The 22862-nt window shown below is 45.0% G+C and overlaps 1 protein-coding gene across 1 annotated transcript in view; it reads left to right on the forward strand.

The window, feature by feature from the left end:
• The window catches only part of ptch1 (patched 1), a 50190-nt gene that overhangs the window by 6723 nt on the left and 20605 nt on the right, over positions 1-22862 (forward strand). The window contains exons 3-12 of the mRNA XM_080839122.1: positions 7399-7588; positions 8308-8377; positions 8664-8755; positions 10717-10918; positions 11026-11153; positions 13028-13175; positions 16046-16177; positions 16479-16634; positions 16888-16986; positions 20354-20479. Of these exons, the coding sequence (XP_080695248.1) occupies positions 7399-7588; positions 8308-8377; positions 8664-8755; positions 10717-10918; positions 11026-11153; positions 13028-13175; positions 16046-16177; positions 16479-16634; positions 16888-16986; positions 20354-20479 (1343 nt within the window). The remainder of the gene's footprint in view (positions 1-7398; positions 7589-8307; positions 8378-8663; positions 8756-10716; positions 10919-11025; positions 11154-13027; positions 13176-16045; positions 16178-16478; positions 16635-16887; positions 16987-20353; positions 20480-22862) is intronic.

Consider the following 22862-nt stretch of genomic DNA (forward strand, 5'->3'; position numbering starts at 1 on the left):
CTCAGACACACACACACACACACACACACTATCCATCGCTCTTTCTTTCTCTTTTTGCCTCTCTCTCACAAACACGCGCACACACACACACAGTTCATTTGAATAGTTATTTTTAAGGGGGAAAGGAACCTTGAATGAAACCAGCAATGTGGAAAAATCTGGCCATTCACTTGGCTCTGAATGTACATCTCTGGATTGCGGTAAGCTGCATTTGTAGGCAGTGGACTGCTAAATACACCCATTTTTCCGTGCGCTGCTCCGGACAGGTGATTACCATAATTAGAGGAGAGCGGCCCATACATATGGTAATGTGGAGGGGAGTAAATGGCAGCTGTGGTGTAAAATTTGTGTCAGGGGTCAGCAGGGCTGCGTGGGGCCATTGTGCTACAGCTGCGGGTCAGGGCCTCTCCCTCTCTCTCTCTTTCTATCTCTCTCTCTCCCTCTCACTATTTTTTTTCTCATTCTCTCTCTCTCTCTCTCACTTTCTCTTCACTACATCTCTCTCTCTCTCACACTTTGTGTAGCCCCCCTGTCAGATTCAGATCGCTCCTTATCTTCTCCTGGGGTCCTGAGAGCTGGAGGCATTTCAGATGTGTGCCTTTCTGGAGCAGACAGGGTCACCGTGTGTGTCTGTGTGTGTGTGTGTGTGTGAGTCTGTGTGTGTGTCTGTGTGTGTGTGTGTGTGTGCAGCTCCATAGTGCAGCTTGGATTCTTATGGTGCCAGAGCCCCTGTGACACTGGTTTTGCTAATTATGGATGATGTCATGAGTATGTGATTTGATTGGAAATGAGACCGTGGGACTAGATCTAGTCTGAATGTTTGGCCCTGGTCAGTGAGAGCCTAATGACGAGATGAACACGAGAGGAGAGGAGAAGATTGACTGCAGAAGTGTTAAGCCTTAAGTACCCCCTTGCTTGAGAAAGTAAACTTTAGCAGCGGCAGTGCATTCAAAGCGGGCGGTAGGGGAGGAGTGTGTGAATGGAGGCACACAAGGGGAAGTCAAGGGGGACGGCAGTCACTGGTAGAAGGCAGGTTTGGTCATGTGTGGCGGTTGGCATCGTCGTCGGGGGGTCGTGTGGAAGAACAAGGGCCTGTGCCATTCTGACCTCACTCTGGGACTTCGCTGGCCACCACAGGGGGTCTCACTGAGTTTGTATGTAATCCAGCTAATCCTGACCGCAACACAGTCCCCCGAAAAAAAAAAAAAAGCCCAACTGCTCAGTCCTTGGAGCAGTGCTGAGCAGCACACCCTGTGCTGAACATGGCTCTCTTCTCTCCACCCTGCACCAACCCCCCCTTCCCCAGGCACTCACTGCACCACCACCAACCAAGAACAGCAACACAGAATTACCCCCCCCCCCCCCCCCCCCCCTCCAAACCACAGTCCTCCACATAGGTGTGGTCTTGGGAGGCACGGCCCCGGGAGCCAGGACTGTGGTTGGGAAGGGGATGGGGGGTTGGTTCGGGTGCGCCCCAGTGTATTGTGGGGGCCTATCATCTGAGGCCTGTGCCTTTTGTATTGAGCCTTCTGCAGCTTTGAGAGGAAAGCCTATCAAAAGGCACTGGGCCCCTCTGAATGGTGAGAATGGGGATTGGGGCTTTAAAAAGGGGGCCCAATGTCAGCTCACTGAGAATCCTCTCTCCCGTGTGTGTGTGTGTGTGTGTGTGTGTGTGTGTGTGTGTGTGTGTGTGTGTGTAAAGAAAAGAAGGTGGGGGGGGGGGGGGGGGGGGGCAGGGGTTAATGTTATGCAACAAATGCAAGACCCCTCCTAGAGGCTGCTGCGCAGGCTTACATATACACCCCATCTCTGCACCACCCTTCTCTGCAAGCTTTTGGAAAAATACTGGAGATGTTCAGACCCCCTCCCCCCCACCTCCTCCAAACCTCTTTGCTCCTTAGAATGTGGTGTATATACAGTTTGAGGAATTATGCAAGGGATCCAAACAAATTCAATACCTCATATCAGATATGCGGTTTGTAAACATCAGTAGCCCAAAAAATAGGGATTTTTAACTTCCATGGAGTAGTGCAATTTGTAGGTGTTTTGTTTGTTTATGTTCAGAATTATTCAAACGAATAATATGTGAGTGTCATACATACAATACACGTCATACATTAGCACTAGTTTATGCTGTATGCTCTGGATCTGATACCAGACGGCTGCCTAAGAAGTAAGGTTTGCCTTCACTGAGCCAGTGCTTGTTATTGCATTCTTTAAATATGTTTATTTGTTTTGTTAGCCACCAAATGCGTGATGAGCACTTGAACACCACTGTTTTGGAAAATGGCTCTGAGGCATATTCGAATGCCTGGTTTTTATGACTTTGTTTGTAGAAAAGGAAGCCCTATTTACATTATTGCTCTTCTGGAAGAGATTGAGAAATATACTACTTTCGGCAACCAAGATAAACAGCGGAAGCAGATTTAACAGGCAAACAGATGGGTTAGATAATAATGTATTTGACTGTTCAGTTATATTCAAGGGAGGGTTTTTGCTTTACTTAATTTCAGTGCTGTCATTCGAAATTTGCTGTGATTTGTCGTGAATGGCCTTTATTTTAAAAAGGGGATGAAGATGAAGATGTGGAGGAGAGAGGCAGACGTTTGGAGGGGTTCTTGAGGGAGGGAACTAGCGACTAGATCAGCTGGTTGATAGTTGGATGGTGGTGAGCAGCCTGTGGGTTAATTGTAAGTTGAACTCCTCAATAAACTCGCAAGCTTGCATTTTTTTCTTGCTTGGCAGCTTCACTTATTTATTTTTCTTAAATTAGATGTTGTAGTCAAGACAGACACTGGTTCAAAGTGGTACCTATGTCAGTACCAGTTTCTCAATTGCATGTCTCTTGTCACCAATGAGAGGGGTCCAGTCAGTCGAGCAGGTAGCCAAGGCTAGCAGTCTGCCAAGCGCCAGTCTAGACTTCTGTTGACCTCGCAAACTGCAAGTGCAGCGCTAAACAATGCACAAACAATTCCCATCGCATGTTCATAGTCTACACTCTCATCAATAAGGAGTTCTTTGTGTGCCTGTTTGAAGTCCAGCTTTGTGAAGGCTGCCCCTCTGGACAGTACTGCGAAGATGTCAGCAGCGGTGTGGAGGCGGAAGGCATCAGAACTTCCAGCTGTGTTTACAGAGCAGCCATAGTCCCCAAGGAGCCCTAGACGGGATTCGCCTGGGATTGTCTGCAAAGCTTAGCTGACACATGTGGTGGTGTCTGAGTTGTGGAAATTCGAATGGTGGCACAAATTCGAATTACCAACTGTATAGCAATTCAATGACTGATTATTGCCTTGCTTCAACAAGTCATGTTTAGTTGTGGTATAAGCAGGACTTATAAAGCTCACTTATGTTGGCCATCACAGGCAGTAAGGGGGAAATTAATTAGAATGGTCACTGTGGACAAACAGAATGTAAATTGTGTGACAGAGATGGACATTGCTTTTCCAGGGCTGTGATGGCTTACGTGAGAAATGCAGTAGAAACAGTACTTAACAGTACACTACAAGATAGCCAGCAATAGGTTTAAGCCAAATATCTGTTTGTTTTTCAAAGTCCTGGGTGGAGACTGCTCCTTTCAAACTTCTATCCCATTACACTGCCAATTAGCTGTATTTGAGCTTGAGTCAGTCCGCTCAGGGTACTCATCAATAACATTCACCACAGGGGACGTATGTGAGTGTGACTTTACAGTGTAGGCTCAGGCAGCCTGTCCTCTCCCCCTTTTCAGTAACAGCAAACAGCTGCACTGAATCGACATTCCTGTGAAACATGGGGTCCCCCAAGGACGAAAGTGGGGTTCGTGGCCCACCACCTGAATCCGCTTTACTTCCCCACACCAAGTCTCACCTGCTGTTCGGTCTGCTATGCATCTGATACACCAGCCAATGGGGAGGATGGGGGGGGGGTCTATTCACATCAAGCAGGCTCGTCAGCAGCCAAGCCGTTCTCCATAGTAAGCCTGAAGGTCAGGTTAGGTTCAGGTAAAGTGCAGTGTCATTTCGTTTCAAATGATGCCCCCTTAGGGTTCCTTTCAAAGTGCAGTATATATCTTGCCATGCGTCTAGTCTAGTGTTTGCCTGCAGTGGGAACAGAGGCGAAGGCATTGGTTGGAGATGGGTCATTATGGTAATGTAGTCTGACTAGCCTAGTCTTTGCACACTCTCTTGCCAGGCAGTCAAGCTGCCAGGAAAGGCTGTGGAGGCACAGTATGTGGCCACAGACCTCCAGCAGGACTCCTCACTCTTATCGTGGTTCTCAGTATCACACGCAACAGCATACAATTATGCCTTTTTTCAGTTGACCTCTCGGAAGCTCTCTTTATCCCTAAGCACGCCATACGTTAGCTAAACGGATATATTTTAATGCCACCTTTCATCTCATGTCACGCTGTGCTGATCTGCATGTGGCGAACTGTGCAATGTAGACATGTAGACTTTATGCTAGTCCGCCAATTGCTGCTAACAGGCACCAGAGAATGAATAATAACTGTGGCAAAAACTGACAAATTAAGGTAGGATACAATTGAAACAGTATTCCTGACTTCATGTCATGTGAAAACAGATGCTTTTTGTAGCAATTTGTTAATGGCAATGAGCAATACTCATAACACGGTGTTAGACAATAGATAGATAGATAGACACGATTGTGCAGAGCAAGTGCTCTCATGAGGCTTAATCCTGAGTCCTCAATGTACCTTACAAATGGTGACCCAAGGCATAGAAGACTCACAAAGTCAGACCAAGCTGCAGAACATGTCCAAATGAATGCGCTTTTTATTGTCAGTTCTATGCAGCGCAACGTAAAGTATAAATTAAAAAAAGAGATATTTGCAGTGAAAGAAGTACAACAAATTGAGCATGAAATTTACAATTATGTGTGTGAAGGTCATGTTGCATTTACAGATCATTCATCACAGCACTTTCGTCCTCATTGTACTCTACATGCTGTAGTAATTTCAATACCCCAAAAACATAAATCTCAGATGTCTCTGCAAGCCATTTGCAGTTCCAGACCCTTCTGCTGTTCCTAATAAGCAGCGACTAAGACCAACTGCCTACCCATGGCATCCAGTGTATTGGCAAAGCACCGGGTCAGTAAGTGTAGAGAGAGCATTTTTAAGACTTTTCATTTTCCAAGCTAGAGCCTTTCATGTTACCACGAGCGTCAGAGTTCTAATTGGATAGCTTTTCATAAATACCCCAAGGCAAGAAACAAAAAAGAGAGCCATATTAGTCCCAGCTGAAGTCTTTCCGTCAAAATGCTACAAATACTCAATTTGCATTTGATTTCATTTTACCAACAGATGACAGCTTTGATGTCAATAAGTTAGGTCAGGTTCAGAATACTCTGTCCCAGCTGGGGGGTGGGTTGGGGGGGGGGGTTGTTCTCTTCTTTAGCAAGTTATGTTTCCCTCACGTCTAGTAATTCTTTGGAAGAGTACAACTGTCTTGGGCTCTGAACCTATTCCTAAAGCACAACATGAGTGACATTCATCCACGTACATAATGAAGTGTCAAGACAGCCTGAGGAAGATGTATTAAATGATTAGGCTTGTGTGTCCTTGGGTGATGTGGTGGTCTACCCTCTGCATCATAGCTTTCTTCAGTTTCAGTTTACAAGCGTACTCCCGTTTCAGTTTGGCTAGAATGATGGGAGAGAGTTTTGAACAGTCTAGTCAGAACTACGGGATTGGCAATCTGTTGATTTATAGTCCTGTTCCTGTATGTAGTCTTGTTGTTGGTGGTGGAACCCCTGAGCATCATGTGATTAGCCAAGTTAGACGTGTTTAATGCTAAGCATATACTACAAGAAACCATCTTATTAGACAAAGAGTTTTTAGTCGCAGACTATGATTTTTGCAAAGGCTGGGGATCTTGCAAGACTGTGGCTAGATTTGTTTTGAGATTATTTCCTATCATGCTCCTGGTGAACATGTACAAGAGAAACAATAGAGCAGAAGGAAAGCAGCTTTTGAGAAGACTCATTAAAGAGACACTCTTGCTCACTCCACAACTCCACCAGTTCCTCCTCCTCTTGCACAGTCTAACAGCCTACCCAGAGTCTACTCCATGTTTATGTACCCGCCAGAAATGTTCCTGTGCCCGCTTTGCTGCTTCCTGTTTGGTGTTGGAGAAAGCTCGCCGATTGGTTGTTGACAATGTCCACACCCATATTTGCATGAGCCAAAACTAAAAACGTATGATTAATATTAACACGGTTGAATCAAGTCGAGAGACCACCTTACACCAAACAATGGACATGACGGGAGAGCGACACACTGCTCGCAAAATGATTGTATTCCTGTGTTGTAAAATTTGTCTGCAAAAGCAAAATCACTTAAAAAAGGTTTTTGGTGTAAGGCCGGCATAAGAGACAAATACCCTCCCTAAAATTGGTACCAAGGCTGCGTCATAATAGTCTTAAATGTAAGAGAGCTGTCTTACAACCTTGGTGTCTCATCCAGACAGCTGTCAGACAGCTGTCTTGCACGAGGTAATTTTTAAGGGTGAGATTATTAAAAAAAACGTTGTTTACGAACGTTCTTTTATGTCGTTAGTATGCTGAAAGAACGTAGGTTACTTACGTAGGTTACTTACGTAGCTTACGTAGCTAACTTACGTAGGCTAACATACTGATGTTAGAAAGTTGGCTGACTGACGCCTCGCAAATCACATCAACCAATTATTGATGGTTACAATGATGGTGTTATCGGATAGTGCGGTGTCTATTTCTCACTAACTTTTGAAAAATCTAAGCGAGTAAACGCTGAAAACATGTACATTTACATACAAAACACGACCGTCAGAGGAGTTGGTCCGCCATCTTTGTTTACATTTTTCAGTTGCCGGAGGGTCGTGGCGCAAAGGTTTGTGGGTAGTAGACAGCATCAAGGCTACATCGATGGTTCCTTGAAAAATGACCGTTATATGACGTATTCTAAGGTGTCTTATGACCCTAAGAAAAAAATTAAGCAGAATGGGACAGTACTTCCTTTTCTTCTTCTAAGACACCAGAGTGCTAAGACAGCATTTTAAGACTATTAAGACGCACCCCAAGTGTTTGGGACAACTGGACAAGTTTTACAATTTAGTGGTCTTTGATGTCACAATTGACTTTACACTATTCCTATCCATTTGATTGTGGGGATGGTGGAGTTGAATAGACTTGTTTGGAACGGACCTGGTGTATTACAGCATAGTCTGTTATTCCAAGTGGAACTCGCTATGTAATTGTTGAAGTTTTGGTTTTGCCTTGTAAATTACTATTTATAATTGTTCAAGCTGTTATTTAGTTTGGAAAATTGGCATGTTCAGTGGCACTGTGTCGTGGCTTGGAAACTGTGTGTTGGTCAGGAATGTTGCTTGTGTGGTCGCTGACCTCTGTCGACCTCCTCTGCAGATGGGGGCAGGGTGAACGAGGAGCTGAAGTACACGCGGCAGAAGATTGGGGAGGAGGCCATGTTCAACCCTCAGCTCATGATCCAGACGCCGCGGGAGCCAGGCGCCAACGTCCTGACGGTGGAGGCACTGAGGCAGCACCTTGACTCCGCTCTCAAGGCTAGCAGGGTGCAGGTCTACATGTACAACAGGTAAGAGTTTGCTCTCAAGGCTAGCAGGGTGCAGGTCTACATGTACAACAGGTAAGAGTCTGCTCTCAAGGCTAGCAGGGTGCAGGTCTACATGTACAACAGGTGAGAGCCAAGCCACCACCTCTGCTTGTTTATAAAGGTTGATCTTCTAAAATAGTTCAGCCTAGTATCTTCAGCATACCTATTCAAGATAGTATCAACAAATATAACACTTGTAGTAGTGCTTACAGAAATGATATGCCTTATTCAAGCAGTCCAGGAGATTGCTAATTTTGTGCTAATTAGTGCAAGATGTTTTCACATATGCATAACTAGGTCACATGGAATATATGGTGATTAAATCAAGCCTTCTCAGCCATATCAGGAACACATTTTGACCCATGCTAATCATAGTGACACACAGGAGAATAAAGACCAGCAATGAGCACAGTATTGAGTCATATCATGCAGGGCTCCAGAGGAGACAGGTGTGTTGTTCAAGCTAGACCTGAGTAAGAAGCATACAATTATTAAATTGTTATCATTATGAAATAATTTAATGTAATTGGTGGGATTACCAGAAGCCAGTTCTAGTGCCTAAAGGCATTCTTTTCACGCCCATGAAAACAAGGTTTTGAGAGTTGAGTGATGTTGCCAGGAGTCTGAATGTTTGTACAGGTGAAATGGTGATTACGGAAATCAATTCAAACTCACTCATTATCCCTTATTCTTTGTTTTAGGCAATGGAATTTAGAGGATTTGTGCTACAAGTCAGGAGAAATGGTAACCGAAACCAATTTTCTTAATCAGGTGAGTAATTGACATCAACTGAGTGATTCCGAAACATCTGTCTAGCTTGGGTACCCACCCACCGACATTATTATTTATATGCAACTCTTTCTGGCTAGATCCTTTTCAGCCCTTAACCTTAACCATTCAGAAGTAATGCAGAAGTTAAAACATGCTGCAAAACTTGCGGCTCAGCAAGCTGCTTTATCTGAATCTGGGCAATGTTTTTTGTTTTTGTGTGACATTATTTCCACTAACTGACCCAGTGGCTTGAAGAGTAATGCATGTCCATATCTTTTCATTTCAGTTAATCGATAAACTTCACCCCTGCCTCATCATCACCCCACTGGATTGCTTCTGGGAAGGAGCGAAGCTGCAGTCGGGCATGGTGTACCTCCTGTAGGTCACGTCTGATTATCTTTTCCCCTCTCTGCTTTTGCCTTAAGCCCTTTGTTTTCACACAGCACAAAGAGCCAATGATAAGTCACCTCAGGATGGAAGAAGTAAAGAAAGAAAAAAAAATCCCTCTTGTGTAGGAGAGCGATCTCTGTAATCAAGGCCTCTTTTATGAGAGCTGAGCCTCAGGCATGCATGAAAATGGCTGACTTATAAATTCATTGGAGGGCCACCCAAGAAATCCCCCCGCTCTGTTTTTTAGCAAGTCATTGCCAATCGGGGCAGCTTGTAGTTTCACTTTCACCCCCTGTCTAGATGTGAGGCACAAAGGATGCATTATAAATCTGTCAACTGCTCAAATTCGTGAACAAATATTGCAACTTAAAAAGTGAGTCGTGCTTCTGTTTGGTTGAATGCTCATCTGTGCTCTGCTGTTTTAAATGACGTTGTTTTGGAGCCATCCAGGCTTATTTAGTTTTTTGAGCCAGTCGGTCACCCTTTTTAACTCCTCGCTCGATTCAACATTGCTGTGCGTTTTTTACTGGGTCTCCTCACTATTAATGCCAATCAGCTTTGAGTTACAGAGCAGAGGCTTTCTTTCTTTATCTGCCTCTCTCTGTCTCACCCTCTCTCTTTCTCTCATTCTCTTCCCTCCCTCCCTGATGGCAAATAGGGACTTTAACAGTGTTCTAGTTGGAAGCACTGGAATAATGTCTCAAGCCTGGTTAAACACATACAAAGTGCTGTGGAGCACAGGAAAGGGGCCAGAGGAGCCTGCATGGTGTGACAAACACAGGAGGAGAGAGAGAGAGAGAGAAAAAGAGAGAAAGAGAGAGAGAGAGAGGGAGAGAAAGAAAGAAAGAGAGCGAGAGAGAGAGAGAGAGAGAAAGAAATAAAGAGAGGGAGAGCGAGAGGGGCAAACAGGGTGGAACAGACAGATGAGGCAAGATTTAGAGTTGGTATGGGAGAAGAGGGAGGAAAGTTTGGAGGAAAGGGACTGTAAATATTCAGTAGTAAAAAAAAATGTCTTTGAGATGCGGTTTCATCATGCCATATAAAAAGTGAACTAGAAGTTAAATGCTCAAAAGCTATTCATGCAAAAAAAAAAACTCAACAATGTGATTCAACAGTTCAGTCATGGATCATGAAATGACTGTAGAGGATGGATTTTATGTATATTTATGGTGTCACAAATGATTCTTTGTTACAGCAAAAGACCGTAGGCTTATTAAATACTGAAAAGGCCTCTGAAAGTCTTGAATTTTTAGAAACATCTGTTTTTTTCTACTACGTGACAGACTTAATCATTGTGAGATGGATAGTGGTGGGTCACATGAATGGTGTTTACCACCACAGCCATTTGGTCAGGGGTATGAAATAATTTAACTTCCTTTGTCAAGGTTTGAGTCACTATCATTTTTGTCATACAGGCCATGTTGTGACCCATCTGGTGGTGCCATTGCACGTGCCGTTATTGTTTGAATTCTGAGCAGTGACATGGTTGAAGTCAGGGCATCTACAATCCTGCGCTTTCATCATTTTGCCAGTATTTTGACATAAGAGTAGTCAGATATTCAGACTGACGATCACTGAGCCTTGGGTTATCTTCTCACAGTTAGTGTGTTAGTTTGGACAGTCCTGTTACTTTGTGTTAACCTGTGAGCTAAGTTATATATTCAATAAATAAATAAACAAATGAATAAACATCACAAATCAACCAGTCAGATGTGGTCCAACCATTTGATCAGGACACGCCATTTCATGCAGTATATCATCAATGCACTTATATTAAGCTGTTGTATTCTCAAAAAGCCTCTCTTAAGGCTGGAATGCCACCAGGTTATTGGAAATCTGTTAAGCAATTTTAATTGTGTCTGCACTTGGTGACAGCAGGTCATGACCGGTGTGTGGCAACAACACCTCTTGCCGCACTCACTTCTTCCCTATCTTCTCCTCTCCACCAGCGGGAAACTGAAACCCATTCAGTGGACCAACTTCGACCCCATGGAGTTCCTGGCAGACCTGAAGTCCATGAACTTTCAAGTGGATACCTGGGAAGAGATGCTGGCCAAGGCCGGCGTGGGCCACGGCTACATGGACCGACCGTGCCTGAACCCCAAAGACCCTGACTGTCCCCCCTCGGCTCCTAACAAGAACGATACACAGGTGGGTTACACACGCACGCGCGGCCCGGCACACAGAGGCTGTCTAGCGTGTTTGATCTGGTAATGGAAAAAGCAAGTCGAGCTAAACTCCCTTTAATTGTCTGCCAGGCCCTCAACCTCGACATTGGCCACATTCTCGCAGGTGGGTGTCATGGCATCTCCAAGAACTACATGCACTGGCAAGAGGAGCTCATCGTTGGAGGGACCATCAAGAATGGAAGTAGAAAGCTTCAAAGGTATGTCCAATGAAACACACCAGTCAGTAGTAGACAGAAAGGCCAACAAAAGGAAATGGAGGAGGCCGGGCCAGACACAGGGAAAGCAAGGGGATTAAATGTGTGTGTGTATGTCTGTCTCTAAGAGAGAGAGTGTGTGCGTGTGTGTGTGTGCGTGTGTGAGTGAGTGCGTGTATGTGTGTGTGTGTGTGTGTGTGTGTGTGTTCCGACGGGATTGCAGTTGTGTGGCTCCAAACACGTTGAGTGCGCTCAAGTGCTATAAATCTTGCGGCCATTAGCAGATTCCACTGAAATCGTAGAGGTCCCAGCTGTTCCGTGTCAACCCCAAACCATGCCAAATGAGGGCAAGCAGGAGACAACAACACAGAGGAACCACAGTGTTTGAGAAACGACACAAACAATCACAGACTGAACGCAAACTGCGTTTTGAGACCCTTAATATCCTTATCTATGAAAAGCTAAACTACTACTTTTATTTGAGCCACAACGCATGCTGTGAATATGGCGTTTCTCGGTTGAATGTACCAACAACCTGAAGTTGTGCACAGAGACAGACTGTCTTTGTTCTGCTAACCTGCATCTTACCAAGAAGTGAGCGGTCGTTTGTGTTGGTGTTGGCAGAACAGAATCACTCGGCTTCTCGTTTTAGTATGCGGAGTCAGTATGGCAGCCAGTGGGTATGCGGGTTGGTGCTCTGGGCCACTCAGGCAAACAGAGGGGCTGTTTTCTCAGCTGCCCAGTGTTGTCCATTTTCAGGTCTGCCTTCTCTCTGAAGAATAGTTGTTGGTGATGAACTGCGTTTTCCACCAAATGTGGCTCTTAAATCATGTCTATCATCTATGAATGATTGGAAGACTATGAAAGTGTGTGTGGATGTAACGTGCACGTATATAAAGACAAAACATAGCAGCGTCTGTCTTTATAAAATCATGTGCGATAATATAATATAATATAAACCATTCAGCTGGGTGTCAAGTAGTTACTTGCTTTTTCGCCTAGACCAGGGTAGTAGAAAACAAACCTTATGGACCTCAAGGATGTCAGATGGAATAGAAAAACATCTCATGTGACATTAAAATCATTAAACATTATAGGACCATTAGCCTGACGATCTCATACTCATAATTCTAGTCAGAATATGAGTCTGAGACCGGACTATTGGGCTGTGATTATGGGGCGTGTTTCAACGAACCAGGAAAGAAAATTCCTCTTCGCTGAATTGGATACCTAGAACCAATCAGAGCAACGTAGTATTTCCATCTGATAGATTAAACTTTTACCTGATCCCGTAGGAAGGACGGCAAAAACATCTTTTCAATCGACAAATGCCTTGATCGCGTTTCTCTGTTCCTCTTTCAAAATGAATGCGCTGTCATATCTGTTGAGATATGCCTGCTCACGTTACTTAATTAGCACTCAAGGCTAGAAGCTACCATTCGTTTGAATGTTTTTTTTTTCTACGCGTTAGCATAACCTATCAATAATGCTCTAGAGTGCTTCAGTTAAGACCTATAATCCTGGGCAACACTCTTTTTGCGTATACACAACTAACCGAGTCAATGTAGACATATAAAAGTCGTGTAGATAGCTTAAATCATATAAAATATGTCCCACTAAGCTTCCGAGACGGCGCCATCTTTGTTCGATGTATACCGGTATTCTATCTATATCTGTCCATCAACGTATAAAGCCCGCCCTTACAATTTGAATGGTCAGATCACTTTTCGGGGCCGTTTAAACCCTCCCAACTAACTCGACTCCAGACTGAATCTCCAGACCAAACATTTTGTGGGCGGAGTTCAGGCTGGTATCCAGGCTATAGGACCATACCAATGACTAATAAATTACTTTTTGCGCCCATCTGTTCCGTTCAGTGCCCAAGCCCTGCAGACCATGTTTCAGCTGATGACCCCCAAGCAGATGTACGAACACTTGAAGAACGACCACGACGTCGTGGTCCTGAACTGGAATGAGGACAAAGCTGCAGCCATCTTGGAAGCCTGGCAAAGGAGATACTCTGAGGTGGGTGTTCAAAATGGAACATTTTATTTAGATTTTAGATTTTATTTATTATTTCATTTGCAGTTCTTTTTGATCCAAGCCATATCACACAGTAGGAAGCAAAAGTGATCAATGTCCAAGGAACAAGATTCTCAAGTGGATGATTGGGTGATATTCTCACCGCAGCAGAAAAAAACAACACCACATCCTTGAACAATGAGAAAAGAAACATTGTTTACTGAAAGTTTGCCACCTGTTAAATATATGTATGTATGTGTGTGTGTGTCTCTGTGTGTGTGTTGGGGGATGTATTTCACTGAAAGGTTTTGGAGGAGTGACACGGGGAGCCAGCTGTTCTGGCTTTGAAAGGGGAGTGAGGCTAAAGATGACTAGCAGGTTGCACGTTCTCACGCGTCCCACAGCATATTTACATTTACATTTACATTGAGTCATTTAGCAGACGCTTTTGTCCAAAGCGATGTACAAGGGAGAACAATCAAGCTAAGAGCATTAAAAAACCTGGTGTAACAATAAATATTGCTTATAAATCGACATAGAAAGAATAAAAAAAGAAGTGCGGGCCTGTTGCTGCTTAAGTGCAGGTTGAGCCAAGGTGCCAGTTTAGGAAGAGAGGTGCTCTTTGAAGAGTTGGGTCTTCAAGAGTTTCTTAAAGTTAGGGAGGGACGCTTATCTTTACAGATGTTTCCGACAGCAGATAAGACGACTGACACTGAGCATGTCCTCATTTGCCATCTTAGCCTGTGATTTGTTGTGCCTAGAACAGTTCCTAATGAAGTTGTATGGTTCCAGGGTGTCTTTCTTTAACGAGAAACCTCTTATTCTTCTAGTTTACACCCAGCCTGGGTCTTGTTGAGCCTCACGGCGACAGTGCTTGACCTGAAAGGAACTAAAGCAGGATAGAGGCTTTTTTTCTTATAACTGTATTACTGTAATTCAGAGCAAGCAACAGTTAGCAACATGCTAACATAGCAGCAATGTATACAACACAAACATCTAAAAGGTGCTTATGCTTATAATTGATTATTACTTTTATTTGTCAGAACATCATTAATCCCAGGAAAATGATTCTGTCTGTTTTGTTATGTCATGTGTGACAGTATGAAAGAGAGTTCAGTGTAAGCATACATGAGTTAGCTCAGGTGCATTCTGTGATTATATTGCTGTTTTAGTCAGCCTGTGTTACCCTAGCCACACCGAACAGTTGACCAGGAGGATTGGGGCTGTTATCCCGTGATAGGTTAAGAGCTGAAAGACGCTGCCTCTAGTTATGAGAGCAGTCATTCAGCTGCTCTCAATTCTGTCTGCCCCTCCTCCATGCTTAGCCACACTTCACACATAGCCTTGCAAGACGACACCCCAATGTCCAGTGTCCACACCCCAACACACACACACACACACACACACACAAACACACACACACACACACACACACACACACACACACACACACACCCCAACAGAGACACACACTCGCGCTCGCCAACTCCCTTCCTCTCTCTCTCTCGCTCTCTTTTTCTCTCTCACACACACCACACACAAACACACCTTTCCTGCAGACAAGGTCAGCTCTGTAATAAAGCGCCCCCACTCCTCTCTGAGCGTGCTCCCCATCTCGCCGTGGTGCGCGGTGGAGCAGTGTGTGGCGGAGGCCCGCCTCAGATGCTGTGCCGGGAGGGTAAAAAAAACACGAGGCGGCCCGCCGCTGTCTGGAAAGCATTAAGGCGCTCCGCGCGGAATCTTTTTCACAGCTGCCGTCCCATTGGTGACTGGTGTGTGACATCATCCGCTGCTCTCTGTGTTTGGAGGCCCTGACCTTGGCTTGGCACGGGGGGGTACCGCTGAGAGCTGGGGAGATGACACACACACATACACACTGAGGCACACACACACACACACACTGAGACACACACGCACACACACACACACACATACAAACTGAGACACACACACACACACACACACACACACACTGAGACACACATACACACACACACACACACACACATACACACTGAGACACACACACACGCACACACACACTGAGACTCACAAGCACACACACACACACACACACTGAGACACACACGCACACACACACACACACAAGCACACACATACAAACTGAGACACACACACACACACACTGAGACACACACACACACACACACACACACACACACACACACATACACACTGAGACACACACACATGCACACACACACACACACACATACACACTGAGACACACACACATGCACACACACACTGAGATACACAAGCACACACACACACACACACACACACACGCACACACACACACACAAACACACACACACAAACACAAACACACAAACACACACACACACACACACACACACACACACACATTTCACTCCTCTCTCTCTCTATCTCTCTCTCTCTCTCTCTCTCTTTCTTTGTGTTCCTCAACTCAAGTTTGTGAATATTGGGGTCAGCAGAATGGTTTTAACACTGATTGAACACTGATCATCTATAACGATACCATAATGATATTACAGAAGTCCATTTTTAAGAAGTTTATGAATAGTGTTTCTTCATTGGATCTGTTGAAACATCATGTTTTAGCACCAAGACATCTTTGTTTCAATTTCAGTATGACATTTTATATTGTATGTTTGTGGCCTTTCTATAAGCTCTCAGGTCTTCTCTGCCTGCAAATTAAGATGAAGATATAAAATAGTTTGTACACCACATTCATTGAAAATGGTGGATTAATACAGTGGTTTCGTCTGGTGTTTCTTTACCACCATTAGAATAAATGCAAATAAAACATTAATGTATTCAACGGTAATGACACTTTCTTGTTTTTCCTTGTGTCTCTGAACATCCAGGCTGTGCAGCAGAGTGTCCCCGTCAACTCGTCCCAGAAAGTGCTCACGTTCACCACCACCACCCTCGAGGACATCCTCAAGTCCTTCTCAGATGTCAGTGTCATCCGCATAGCCAGCGGCTACCTGCTCATGGTGAGGCATCACTCATTCTCCTCTTACCACCCTGCCAGAACGATGGGAGCAACTGGAGCGCTGTTCTGTTGTGTTTGTGTTTGTGTTGATCAATCGACAGGTGTCTTTAGGTGTTGTATATTTTGGCAGTAGCTATGTTTATTTCAGCCAGCTCCGCATTGTATTGACACAGTTAATGAAATAACATTTGTATTTTCTTTTTACTTATATTTCATATTTCTTTGAATAAACACCCACTTGTGTAAGTAATGCTACCCACTTTTACTATGTTAACCATGCTCCCCCCCCCCCCCTCCCCTAGCTGGCCTATGCCTGTCTGACCATGCTGCGCTGGGACTGCGCCAAGTCCCAGGGTGCTGTGGGATTGGCCGGCGTCCTGCTCGTCACCCTGTCAGTGGCAGCAGGACTGGGCCTTTGCTCTCTGATCGGGATCTCCTTTAACGCCGCCACCACTCAGGTACGCAAGCAGGCCGCCAACACCACCGATGCGAGGATGTTATTGACGATAAATGGCTACTGTACAGGATGTGATGTTTTCGTTAACGAATGTAGGATGATCGTAGCTGAATGAATACCCTCTTAGCCACTTAGGTCTGAGTTGATATGCGTTCTCTGTTTTTTGTATAATCTGTCAGGTCAAGTACCCCTCTGCCCAAGTACCCTGCAACTTGCTCTCCTCAAAAAAGTAACTATGCTATCTGTCATTCTAGGTGTTGCCATTTCTGGCTCTGGGCGTGGGTGTGGATGATGTCTTCCTCCTGGCCCATGCCTTCAGCGAGACGGGGCAGAATAAGAGGATCCCTTTCGAGGTGAGGGAATCTCTACCTCAGACTCTGACTGGACACTCTGATCCCTCATAGGTCCCTCTTCCAATTCTGAAATGTTGACTCGCCGAGATGCTCACGATTAGGGTCGACACCGTCTACCTCCTTAAGACCCTAAGAGGGACAACAACTCTAAAATGTTTGGGAAGAATCTGAACGTTTCCCCTTTCATATAGTCCTGCAGACCTGCTGTTATCGCTTACATCAAGGAATGTGCAGGTACCTGTCCCTGCCTGGGATGCAACTTCAAAACTGGCTACGCTTGAGCGATCAAAGTGACCCTTCCTCCTGGCCAGGAAGGGTTTTTCCATTTTCAGGCGTGCTAGTATGGACGGAGATTATTTGTGATACAGAGCTCCGTCCGTTTTTTTAAACGAAAACGTATGAGTGTGGATGTAGCCTGAGTGGCAGCAGTCTGTACCTGTACCACTGTGTACCTTTTTTTAGTTTTGGAAGTGCAAAGCAAAGAGGCAGGTGTTGTCTTGTTTCATGTTATTGTATAATGTTAAATTGCTGGCAGTGTTGGTATGATGAGAGATGTCTTGGTAGGATTCCAGTAACCCCCCCCCCCCACCCCCCCACCCCCCCCCTCCCAAAAAAAAAACGGTTCCCCTCCCCCTCCCTCTCCCTTGTCTTTGCCCCCCCCCCCTCTTCCTATTGCTGTCCTCCACTGATTCCCCATCTTCCTGTGCCTTGCATGGTTGAGATGAAAAGTAAATAGTTCCCTCCTGAAGGGGAAAACATGATCCCTCTTGTCTTAGGGGCACAGGATGAGGCGCGCTGTGTGTGGGCTTGCACGTCCTCAACACTTCAACAAAGAGACCGCAGATGTGCGTGCATGTGTGAGTCGGTGTATGTGTACGCATATCTTTTGGTGTGTTTTCATATCCACGTCTCTGTGGGGGAGCAAGGAATCTGCAGAGTGTGTCTGCCGGAGCTGGTGTGTGTGTGTGTGTTGGTCTGCTATTGTGTTTGTGCTTAAGGGTGGAGTTGGTAGGGTTAGTGGTGTCGTTCAAAAAAATCTCGGGATGACTGAAGATAAATAACAAAACGGCACCTATCCTAACACAACCATGGGCACAAAATGTGGTTCTGGCTTGGGCGAGTTTTGTTGGGCGGTTTAGGGTGGGAGGCAATTAAGCATTTTCTCCATCTTAAAAGCCACATAAGTGTGGATTAGAGGAGAAAGCCTTTATGCAGAGTCGGGATCGTTATGCTGTCACTGTGAACTCAATGATAAGTGGCTCTCTTGCGTTCAAAGAGAAGGTTTAAATTGGCGCAGGCAATTGTGCACATCTAGCTGTAGCGTTGTCACGCATCTTTCTTTCTTCCACTCTTAATTTCTCTCGTTCTTTCTTTCTTTCTTTGTACTTTCTTTCTTTTGTTCTTTTGTACTTCTTTGATATTTCGTTCATTCTTGCCTGCTTACATTTTCACTTTTCTAGCCATCCGTCTCTCTTTCATTGTAAGTATTTATATCCATTTGCACCAATGTCTGAAATGGACTTCCTTCTCGAGCTGCTGAGGTTTGTGCCTGGACGAAAAGGAACCTTTGTCCTCAATGGCTAGATTGTATATGAGAGTAACGCTCAATGCTCTGAATCACACTTGGGCTAAACAGCCAGATGATGTTTTCTACGTAAATGGAAAGACGGCTGTTTCGCAATTTCACATATTAAAAGTGTGACATAGCAAAATATCTTTTTAATTACCTTTAATTATCTTTTTATTAATGGTTTGTACTTCAATAATTTCGGTCAAGTTTGTGTTTGTTAAGTGTAGCCATTCTGTTTTTTGGGGTCTAAATAGCGTTGATTTTTAACCCTGTTGTTGTCTTTGGTGGTGTAGCTCCACCTTATAGCCGTCCTTGGGACACATGCATCAACGTTGGGTACGCACTTAAATCGTGCTAGGCGCCTTTTTACACATAAAACTGTATTTATGAAAGGATACTTGCTGGGCAGACATGCGTACCTCTGTGCATGGTCTTGAGGTGGCATACGCATAATATTTGTAATTTGCAGATTAGCGACACCAAGAGGAACTAACAGTGATGCAAGGAGGCTAAAAGATCCGCGTATCAATGTTTGTATTCTTGCGCATGTATTGTTAATTGTGTAGGCCTATTACTGCTGTAATTCAACTGTCAGTGTTGCCTTCATGCCATTTATATGGGAAGTGAGCACCCAGTTGACTTGATATATTTATAAAGATATTTTAGATATATTTTCTTAGTACAGAGGCTAATGCTAAAATGTGTTTTGCAGCTCTGTTCGTTTTTCATAGTGTAATCGGAGTTATTGACAGTTTATATATAAATGGCTACAGGCGTCAAGAAAGAAAGAAATATGATAATAAAAGAAAAACTTCTAATAAAGAAATACCCAAATTATTTGAAACTCCACCATGCATCTTTAACGCAACATCCTGGTATGAATACATTGTCAATATATTACTTTATCTTTTGTTTTATTTAGCATATTAATGAAAATGAAACGTGGACCACAGAAGTGACTCACATGTCAGCTGATTATAATAGGCCCACAGGCTGCATGGCGAGAGAGTTTCAACTTGATCCATAGGCGTGTGTTGCGTGGGGGAGGTATGGAAGACGCTCAAACTATATCCCAATGTCTTTCCCCTCTATCCCCCCAAATCATTGCAGTGTTTAGTAATGTAATATTCTGGCAGAAAAAATACACTTACCATTTGGAAAGGAGTGCGCATTTGAGAGTGTGTGTGCTTTGGCCAAAGTTGTTCACGTCTGTGGCGATTCTGTTTGCTGACTGTGTGAAGTTATCGTTTTACCTCGGTCGCTCTTGCTGACGACGGCAAATAACGCTGCTGCTCAGCCTCTCTTTGCCTTTTTTTTACCGTTTGCACACCTCCAGAGATGTTGATGTTGGTGGCAGCGGTTCATCCCGCAACACCGACACCGAGTTGTTTAGACACCTGCCGGAGTGCTTGAGTGACCTTGTGAATGTTGGCGCGAAGGTCACCAAGGGCCTGCACCCGATATGTACAAACGGACGGCTTGGCTTGAAGATAGGTAGCTGACTGTGTTGACTTCTACATTAAGGGTGCCGAAGGTCAGGCGGGGATTCCATGAATATACTAAAACAGTCTACAAAAGGACCGCAGATGTGCGTGTTTTTGTGTAGCTTTTCATGTGTTTTCGTATCAATACGTCTTCGTTGGGTTGACAGACTGTAGCCATAAACAAAAAGCTGCTGTCTTCCGCATAATAATAATAATAGTAGAATATATATTATGTATATTATTAAGTGTGTGTGTGTGTGTGTGTGTGTGTGTGCCATGCATGTCATCTGACTGTGTTTGTGTTCTGTGGCAGGACCGCACCGGCGAATGCCTGAAGAGGACGGGTGCCAGCGTGGCTCTCACCTCCATCAGCAACGTCACCGCCTTCTTCATGGCCGCCCTCATCCCCATCCCAGCTCTCCGCGCCTTCTCTCTGCAGGTCAGTGTTTAAGGGTGTGTGTGACTGTGTGTGACTGTGTGTGTGTGTGTGTGTGTGTGTGTGTGTGTGTGTGTGTGTGTGTGTGTGTGTGTGTGTGTGTGTGTACATGCATATACTTCCAAAAGTGTGTGAAGTATACTTTTATTTTAATGGACTCTTCAAGACTTTTTCCAAGTGTCAAAGTTGTCACGTGGTGCATGTGTGAGTTTCGTAGAAAGTGTGATAGAGATGGAAAGAGGGAGAGAACAAGAGACTGAGTGATTGAGTGTCGAACAAGAGAAGTCCCCTCCCCTTCCCCTTCCCCTTCCCACACCCCATGGCCTGACCAGCAGCCTGCTCTCCTCGTGTATCACCAGATTGCAGCTCTCTGGGCAGCGGTAACTCTAGCCCTGAGGGGGTGTCTGGAGGCGGTGGTGGTGGTGGTGGTGTTTTAGGGAGGGCGGGGGGTCGAGGAGAGGAGTGATTGTGGCATCTGCGTGGGAGGTTGTTAAGCAGAGAGAGAGCCTAGCGTGACTCGCATCTGTCCTTCATTTATGAATGACCGCATTGGGCCCCCCATCACACCCCCAAGACCAAACGAGCGAAGAGCAGCCTTGGCATGTTTTTCTTTGTTTTGGGTTCTGTTCCGAAGTGGAACCGGCCTTTTAATTGAGTTCACGCAGGTTAAATGCCAGGTCCTGATTTAGTGAGGGTGGCAGTAAAGGCAGTAAAGTAATGACCACGGGCCCGAGCCCCCTTGAGCCAGATGCCGGGGGTAACGGTGGCCTTTGCCCCGCACAGATCCAGGAACACCTCGGGGTCTGCCCCCGCCAATGTGAGTGTGGAGATGGATTAGGGGCAGGGAGCGCGTGAGTGGGACTGACTGGTGGGCTTCTAGCAGCATGGGAAATGAATGGGTGAAAGTGTGCCTGTGTGAATGTATTGTCTGTGCCCACTGTCCTTTGAAATGCAATACTCTGAAGCAGGTTTCTGAAATGGGTCTCTCTCTGTGCACACATCCAGATGGTTACTAGGTGCTTGGTTCTTATTGTAATTGACCCACAAAGAAATTTACTTGGTTTGAGGGAATTTAGCAAAAAGAAGAAAAATGTGGATTTAGCAAAGAATTCTGTACTCCCAACAATTATCAATCCATGGTCCCAACAATACATGTGTATTGAACTGAAGAGAGCTGTGTTTATGGTATGTATGTTTAATCAGATTTGGTCAAGTAGCTTTGGTACAGCTACATTAAAGTTTACGGCATGTTATCTGTATTATAGTATTCAAATAATCTTAAATCAATTTAATAAGGCCTAACTTGTGTTGACCTCCAATGGTTTTTGTAGATGATATCTGTGAAGTGTGTACGTTCTTCTGTGGCCGTAGAGATTTGTTCCAACACTAATGGTTGTGTGAAGGTGTCTCTATCAGCCCATTAAAATGTGTCTGTGGAGGGAGGTGTTGACCAAAAGCTTTGTCCTGTTGGACCGTGGAGTTAGCATGACTTATAGCTCCGCCTCCCACTCCCACCCACCCCCTCCACCCCCGCATACTTTCGCATTCTGCCTCGACCTCTGAACTTGCGGTGAGGTGAACTCACCATCGCCCTTGCAAAAGCCACACAGCTGTGGGGAGCCCCAATCTCCCCCCCCCCCCCCCCCCACACACACACACACACACACACTTCCCGGCTTCTTTCCTAAAGAGCTCTGCAATCTAAACTCAGACAGGCAGGCTCTGTGGTTATCTGTATTAAGGTCAAATACGTTTCAGCTAACCTAGCCAGCTCCATCATCCTGAGTTGATACAGAAAAAGCTCTGGAGCTCTCTCGTTTGAATGGCTGTGGTATTTCACAATGGGACTGCTGAAGTAGTGATCTGGCTGTGAGTGGCTTGTGTGGGAGGTTCTTACACACTCATTTGTGGGTGCAGAGAGAGAGAGAGATTGTGTGTGTGTGTGTGGCCACAATAACACACAGAGCCCGAGGTGGGAAGGACCACACAGGCAAGACGTTAGTCAGCCAGTTACTCATCCCACAGCCCCCGGTGAGGAGGTGCAGGAATAACAAGTGTGGACAGATGACCGGAGCGCTGGGAATTCTGTTTACTCCCAGAGTACCGGATCGGATTTCTGTCCTTCTGGATCCTCTGCATGTGATCCACATGTTTTATATGAGTGGGTTTTTCCTTGTGGTTCTGTTATCTATTTAGCACAGAGTGCTTCACTCAGGGTTTGATACATAGGGTCTGAACCACTCTCATATTTGGACAAACTGAATATTTGTCAGGCACTGAAAGTAAGAGGGCTTGTGAAGGCAGTGACTATGTGCCTAAGGAGGTGTTGAAGACTGAAAACAAATAAATAGAAACACGGATAGATAGAAAAAAAGAAAGCTAGAGA

The sequence above is a fragment of the Sprattus sprattus genome (genome assembly GCF_963457725.1).
Source record: "Sprattus sprattus genome assembly, chromosome: 5".
NCBI classification, from domain to species: Eukaryota; Metazoa; Chordata; class Actinopteri; order Clupeiformes; family Clupeidae; genus Sprattus; species Sprattus sprattus.